This window comes from Choristoneura fumiferana, chromosome 26 (genome assembly GCF_025370935.1).
Source record: "Choristoneura fumiferana chromosome 26, NRCan_CFum_1, whole genome shotgun sequence".
Taxonomy (NCBI): Eukaryota; Metazoa; Arthropoda; class Insecta; order Lepidoptera; family Tortricidae; genus Choristoneura; species Choristoneura fumiferana.
In genome coordinates, this window is record NC_133497.1 from 11,015,075 (window position 1) to 11,023,092 (window position 8,018).

At 39.0% G+C, this 8,018-nt stretch overlaps 1 protein-coding gene across 1 annotated transcript; it reads right to left on the reverse strand.

The window, feature by feature from the left end:
* Window positions 1-2,599: 2,599 nt before the first annotated feature.
* Window positions 2,600-7,164, reverse strand: LOC141442673 (uncharacterized). The gene is made up of 6 exons (XM_074107720.1): window positions 6,913-7,164; window positions 6,516-6,749; window positions 5,823-6,035; window positions 5,359-5,557; window positions 3,452-3,541; window positions 2,600-3,051 (listed from the first exon to the last, which is right to left on the reverse strand). The coding sequence occupies exons 1-6, from the start codon at window positions 6,924-6,926 to the stop codon at window positions 2,620-2,622; spliced, it is 1,182 nt and encodes a 393-aa protein (XP_073963821.1). The 5' UTR covers window positions 6,927-7,164; the 3' UTR covers window positions 2,600-2,619.
* Between the last annotated feature and the right edge of the window lie 854 nt (window positions 7,165-8,018).

Sequence of the window (8,018 nt, forward strand, 5' to 3'; positions counted from 1 at the left end):
TTAATTGTATTCTATTTGATTTTGTTTTAATGGACCTACGTTGTCTTGTTCTTGCCTATATAAATGATATTATTATTAAAATCTCAAAATCTTAACGGCTATATAGATAGGTACCTAAGGCAGTTGTCTCACCGCCAGCGAGGAAACGATTGGCTATCGACTATTTTCTCGCTCAAGAAACGAACAAAAGATATAAGATCCTGTGTGAGTAAAAGAGACACATATATTAATAGTTGAATAATTTATTGAATCAGGCGTTACTTTGCGGAGGTCCATATCAATGCTTAGCTATCGTAAGGTTGCGGGTGAGCAAGGAAATTATTTTAGTTCATTATTACTAGTTGATCGCTGGCTGTTCACACTGTCGGCGAGAACTCGCTCTTACATCTTTTGTCGCAGCGACAAGAGCTATAAAACTCGCTCAGCGATGTCAGCTTGGCGGCCGCCCCGCACGAGCGAGTCGAGTGGACGAGTAATCGCCCGTCGCACGCGAAACACCGCTTACAGCCGAGCGACAAAACTAAACTCGCTTCTCGCTGCTCGCCCACTCGTTTCTAGTTACTCGCTCTACTCGCTTCTCGCTCATCGTCGGCAGTGGGACAAGTGCCTTAGCGTAGGAATATATATAAAAAAATTCACAAGTTTTCTTCATCAAACGTAGGTAACTAAAACTGTTGGAAATTCCCTTTCCCATAGGAAATGTTAAATCCTGGAGGTTAATTTCGACTACTGGATCTCATGGTCCAAGGCTCCTGCACTTTACATACCCAATATTTTAGTGCAAATTTCCAAAATACTTTGTTTTGCTACCTATAATAGGTACGGTCAAGGACTTAAATTCATGACCTTTCAAAGGAAAAATCATAACGATTTTTATTTCGAACACGAAACTACCGTGAGACTCACTCATATTAAACACTAACTAATTACTGGCATTTGAAATTTACCACGAGCTTTGCGGTGAAGGAAAAATCGTGAGGAAACCTGCACAAGCCTGCGAAGCGATTCAATGGTGCGTGCGAAGTTCCCAATCCGCACTGGGCCCGCGTGGGAACTATGGCCCAAAGCCCTCTTGTTCTGAGAGGAGGCCTGTGCCCAGCAGTGGGACGTATATAGGCTGGGATGATGATGATGATGAATTACTGGCATTGAAAAATACAAACTGAAATATAGATGCACAGAAAAACCAGAAAAATAAGACCATCACTGCGGGATCGAACCCAGGTCCTCGGTATTCCGTACCGCGTGCTATACCGCTACACCACTGATGGTCAACGGTACCGACACGAATTTCCCCTATGCACCTCATATCCCAGCTTGTTTGTTTCTTATTTAGCCACTTAAGCAGTGACGCTAGCGACATCTATGCCGTAGCCCTCATCGAGAAACTTTTTCGGCACTCCATTGGAACTAACCGCTCACCCGGACAAGAGATATCGTTACTAAGAAAACCAATCTTAAAAAAAAAACAATCTTAATTACTGGCACTTGAGGTATTCCATCTTAGGCCTCTAGGTTGGCAACGCATCTGCAATCCCCCTGGTGTTGCAGGTGTCTATGGGCGGTGGTGATCTCTTACCATCAGGAGACCCACTTGCTCGTTTGCCATCCAGTTGAATAAAAAAAAAAACATATTGAGCCGGATAACTCACGTCTTAAATCGAGTTTAATCTAATCCGTAGCCCTTCGTCTTTGGAGCAACGCGACTCAGCGGCTGCTGCAACACCAACAACAGCCCGAAACTTGTCGAGCTAAACTCGGTTTAAGACGTGAGTTATCCGGGTCAATATGTTTAATACGATTTTTATTGTTATTTAATGCTGTAAACTAGTCCCTCCTTCTTTCTGCAAAAAAGATAGCCTAATTGATTGATTGTAATTTTCTTTCTCTGTACCTGTTTTCTGTATCGCATATATTACTGGTGTACAAAGTCTTTGTATTATTGTACTATACTTATTATTATTATTAATGACAAGAGTTTGAACTATATCACACTGAGATTTAATAATTTATAATAGTTATATTAATGTAAACAAAAACTGAATAAAAGCTTAACCGAGGTGCTAACTAGCACTCAAAGGCTGACTGGCAGAGACCCCTTCAGGGTTAAGTCCGCCTTTGTACTTAGCACATTTTTGTATTACCTTTTTGTACAATAAAGAGTAAAACAAACTAATTTACATCCACTATTTATCTCTCGATACGACATTCCCTTCCCTTCCCTACTATGTCTTGCGTATGTATGAGTGAAGTAGCTTGACAATAACCCTCCTTCGGGCAGTCGGGTAAAAACTAACGTCTCCGAGATAACCTAACCAACAATAAGTTGGAAATCCCCGACTTTGTCACTTCAAAGTTCAATATCTCAAAAACGGCTGAACCGATTTTGATAAAACATGTCTAAGAACCATCGCTAGAAAACTTGCTTTCAATTAAAAAAAACGCGTTCAAATCGGTCCACCCATTTAAGAGCTACGGTGCCACAGACAGACACACATAGCGGTCAAACTTACAACACCCCTCTTTTGCGTTGGGGGTTAAAAATACGACGTGAACCGTGACTACATGGTGTAAAAGCTTCTTTAATAAAAACACCCAATTCTTAAACATCTTTATTTCTCATTTAAAAACATTCTGAGAATTCTGAATCTTGCCGGCCTCCTCTTTGGCTATAACCTCTATTCTCACATCATCAGGTACATAAACAGAGTCGTTCGACAAAGTTATAGAATACGCGTTAGAACTCTGAGCCTCTGCCTGAGCGTTCATGATCTGCCTCACAAAATCCTTTTGTAACCTATTAGATACCTGTTTAGGCAATTCTTTTAACAACGAACCTAAATACTTAGCAAACAAATCAATTGTATCCAGTTCTTTCTTGACATATTTCTTTTTGAGAACCACTTCGTCATCGCTGTCGGACGGTTCTATAACAATGTTTTGGCTCTTGTGCTTCCTTTTCTTCGTTTTAGGTCTGTCTTCTTTCTCTATTTGGTTGATGCTGCCGTTGAATTCGTCTAGGAATATTTCGTCGATCGCAACCGGTTCATCCTGTGAACAAACATTAAATTGATATTTACGTTACGTTATTTATGTTAGATAAATGGAGTAAACTTGTAACCGCATGGTATCCAAGAGATGGGAAAAGGAACAAGGGAAGGCAATTTCGTCGCTGGGAAGACGAAATAGCCGGAGCGGCTGGCAGAACATGGGCGAGAGTAGCTGCGTGCGAGAGGGATTGGAGACTGTTGGGGGAGGCCTTTGCCAATAGGCACACAGATGCTGAAGACTGAATGGGGAAAAAAAATATGTATTACGATTTAAGTATTTTGTATGTTTGCATCTGAATAAAGAGGCTTAATAAATAAATAATAAATATTTATGTTATGTATCTCAAGAGAAATGGAACCTTTAAAATTAGTAGGGAATAGGATTTATATTCTGCACCCACCTGCGCGTCAGTCTCTTCGTCCTCGTTCTCTCCCTTGGTGGCCTCGAACTCATACAGCTGGTCGCCAGATGACAATATTATTGTTTTTCTCTAAAACAAATATAACCTATTAATTTGTTTGGGGTGGCCTAGTGGTTTGACCCATAGCCTCAAGCAGGGTACCGTGGGTTCAAACCCCGACTAGCAAAGTTGAGTTTTTAGTAATTTATGTGCGGATTTACATTTGAAATAGTATTTTTTGGGCAAATTTTTTAGTTAACATGCTTATACGATTTAGGCACAATTTAAATGGGTAAACTGTCACTTTTTCGGTTAATTTACACAAATTATCTCACAAACTTTGGTTGCGGAAAAATATAACGTAGGTAATATTTTCTTAACGTCCAGCCCCCTAACCCCCACGTGAGATTGGGTGAGATTTGGCTCGACCCCTATGCTCCACCCCACCCTCACGTGAAAAGTTTGACCCCGTTTCCCTCACGTGAGTTTGGGCGAGATTTGGCTCGACCTCCTATCCTCTACGTGAGATTGAGTGAGATTTAGCTTGATCCCTGTACCCCTGCATGAGATTAGGTGAGATTCGGTTCAACTTCCCCCTAATCCCCTACATGAGATTCGCTTCGATTTCCCCCTGTCCCCACATGAGATTAGGTGAGATCGGCTCGACATCCCTCTACGACGTGAGAATAAACAAAAATAGTCAATTACTGTATTATAATATAATAACGCCGTATTTCATCAAGGGAATCATAGTGTAATTGATTATGAACATAAATTATATTGTTACCATTACCATAGTTATAAGTACAATATAAAGTACCATTACAACAGTAAAAGTTATAAGTACAAAATAAGATCAAAATGTATGACAGTGTAACATTAATATTAGGCAATAAAGTTTATTTTCATTTGGTTCCACCCCTTTACATGAATCGGTTTGCTTGTCTGTACTGTTGTCACAGATTCTGTGGCGGAGTAGCCACGTAGCAAGAGTAGCAAATGCTACGGGCCCTGCGCGTCTAGAGGCCCCAGCAAACCAATGCTTTCTGATCGTAAAAATGACAATTTAGATAGAAGCTGATCTTATTATTTGTTATGTACCTATGTAGAATTTGTAAGCAAACTATTAAATAAATATCTTTTATTACTATTATTATTATTAAGCATGTTTTTTTTTTTATCAATGTGTACAATACTGCCACAACAAAACCAAACACGAAACCGCCGTCAAAGAAACATGGTGTCAAGAAGATCAATGATAATGTTTAATTTAATAGTACAAAGTTTTTTTTTTTTTTTCTATATTTTTTTTTGAGGCTTAAGTGCACCAGTGTGACTATGCCAGCCTCATTGAAAGACTCGATGTCCACATTCATCAAACACTCCTATTGCGATATCCAGATTATCTGGCTGCAAAGGAGTGCTTGATGAACCGATAAATTCGTACTGCATCTTCCGATACCGGACAACTCAAAATAACATTCACTGCACCATTGAACAGGTCCAAATCACTCAGCCACCTCTCGCGGATATCCTTCGTCAATACACACTCACCAAAAAATGTATTAAGTCCTCAATCTTATTACAATCCGTGCACATGGGGGATTGAACTACTTTCATCATATTTAAAAATTTATTCAATGGAACATGTCCTGACCGCACTCGAAACGCCCACACAAGTAAATCCCTGGGAGGCTGGCACAATCGAACCAGGGCACCCTGAAAATTTTGTTCTGTATTGTGTTGTACCAGATACCTTTTGTTCTTGATATTAAATTGAATGACTCTTGCCACATATCTAAGCATTTATAGTACAAAGTTGAAACAAATCAAGGGCCCCATTATAAAAATTGCTACAGACCCCGCGCTGGCTTAATCCAGCTCTGCACAGATTGATATCGACTCACCTCTTCTCCAGGCGCTGGCAGCTTGATCAACGGATGCTTTCTCATCAAATGTTTCCTCAGATTGGACGTGCCGGTGTTATAGGAAAGTAGTTTCTTGCAGACCAGACAGCGCGCCGCCTTGCCCGCCGCGTCGGTCACGCGGAAGTACGGCCAGATCGCGGAGCGGAACGCGGGCGGCTGCTCGAGGGGCTCCGTCGGGCTGCACCGGGATGGGTGAATAAATCAAACTAATTTCATTCACTTTTCTATACAAATACAAAAAATTCTTAAAAAGTATTGGTATTTCTTTTAAATAATCCCAATTTGACCATAGTCCCAAATTTTTTTTATGTGTGTGTGTTTTTATATTTGGGGAAAATGAGCTGGCGGGCCACCTGATGGTAAGCAATCAGCCACCCATGGACATCCAAAACATAAGCTAACTACTGATATACATTGCCAGACAAAACTTGAACAAAACTTACATTTTCTCCTCATTGTCCGACAGCAGCACTTCCACATCCTGCCCGATGTTGTGTTTCCGGTGCAGATGCTTTAGCAAAGCCCTCACAGAGCTCTTGTAAGACAACGGCACTCTGCAAATAGCGCACGTTGCTATCTTCTTGTCGGAGCTGGTGACTTCAAAGTGTTCCCACACTAGGCTCGCTTCGGCCTTATCTTCGTCTCCAGAAAGTATTCTGAAATAATGTTTGTGAATAGAGCAAAACAGTGCTGCCATCTCAGAAACTGAAATATCACATTTTAATATTACATCATCCTATGCCTTATTATGCTCCACTGCTGGGCACAGGCCTTTTCTCAGAATAAGAGGGCTTGGCCCATAGTTCCAACGAAGGCCAAGTGAGGATCAAGAAATTCCACAACACCATTGAATTAGTTCTGCAAGTTTTCCTTCACCATAAAGATCATGGTAAATTTTAAATGTTATGCAAATAGAATTCAAAAGTTTAAGGTAAACCTACACAAGTAATCACAAAAAGTTTCTATAACGATGTTTAAAATGTCACTATTTTTTTAATTATTTTTTATTTATTTATTAAGGATCACCAACAGATAATACATCATACAAAAACATAAATATCGAGTAGAAGACCAGGTAGACAACTATCACTATCAAAAATTTTGAGGTTATAAAAATGTAAACAAACAATACTTACAGTTTAGCAGCGTCTTCGGTTTCTGATTCAGAATCTTTGTCCTCGTCAGACATTTTAGCTTCTAATTCACTGTGTTTTCTCCTGACATGCTTCATCAAGTTGGAAATTGAAGACCGAAATGATATTTGTGCATCGCAAGTATTACATGTTGCGACGCTGTTTTCTTCGTCCGTAAGCGTGAAATAAGACCAGGCAATACTCGTTTTACGAACTCTTTTATCTGTTTCTCCATCCCTACAAAAAACAAATGAAATTCACTCAGAAACACAAACTTAAATTCGACTCAGATTACAAAACGTAACCAAACAAAAATAAAGTATGTTGATATTCTTGATATAGTATTTTGTACCAGGTATTCAACTATGTATTTTTTTCGAGTAAAATACTTATTACTTACCGAGACGACGCCATGGCGAGCGAACTACAACGAAATATCAATACATACTCGGTCGTTCCGCCCGAGTTGAGCGTTCCAAAACGTCAATACTTGAAACGTGGTCCGGATTGGATATTTTGTATACATGTTTGTTTCTGTCACTCTCTTACAAGATGTATGAACTAATTTCTAGAGCGAAACAGAAACATAATACTGCTATAACGAGTATCATTTGGAACTCCTATTTGTAAAGTAAGTGTGAGTAAAAAAAAAGCAGCAATGCTATTCCGAATGGGCATGGGCTATCGCGTATGAATACGCCGCTCGAGGCGCTAGTGTAGCGTGAGGTCTCCGAAATGTCAAATCTCAGTTTTTGGATGAGCTACGTACTACGCGGGTTTATTTATAATTAGAATAATTTTGTGAATATTTTGCATTACCTGAAATTAAATATGGCAATTATGCGTTACGGGGCAATTAATGTCTGTTTTGAGACAGTTTCTTTCGGAAACTTTTACCTTCCTTTTTTTCCGAACAAAACGGGACTACGCAACATTGTGGTTGCTCGATATTTTTATGGTACGGTTTTAAGGTGTATTAAATATGATTTTAATCTAAACTTTGTTTTAACAGACTTTGAAAGCCACACTTAAAAACCTCACGCAACAGTGGCGCCATCTAGAACGACAAATTTTGTGTAAACCTCTTTGATGTAAACAAATTTATATCATGCATGTTTAAATTATACGAAACGTGTTGCTAATCATCAGATTAGCACGTATTATTCGTGTCGAAATTCCTTTTTTAAAACGGAAGAAACGTGAAGGAAAAGGAAATAAGTACATTTGGAGATGTAAAAATTACAGCCCGTTTTTTTATTTAGTTTTTTTTTAAATCTATTTATTATGGAACTTTGATCAAACGATTTATTTAGTTAGATCTAGTATATAAAAACCGGTTTCTACGAATAAAAGCGTATAAAATGATGTTTTTTTTTATAAACAGTGATTTATTATTATAACAAGAAATAAATACATACCTATATATACTTACAATACAATACAAATATTCTTTATTGATCACCAAAAGCAGTACAGTGACATCACAAAAAAAACCAGGTAGACAAT

What these genes read in the sequence shown, in the direction of transcription:
- LOC141442673 (XM_074107720.1), bottom strand. An exon ending in ACCGAAGACGCTGCTAAACT is followed by an intron (nt 6,036 to 6,515) that starts GTAAGTATTGTT and finishes ACATTATTTCAG; the next exon opens with AATACTTTCTGGAGACGAAG. An exon ending in ACGAAGAGACTGACGCGCAG is followed by an intron (nt 3,052 to 3,451) that starts GTGGGTGCAGAA and finishes GTTTGTTCACAG; the next exon opens with GATGAACCGGTTGCGATCGA.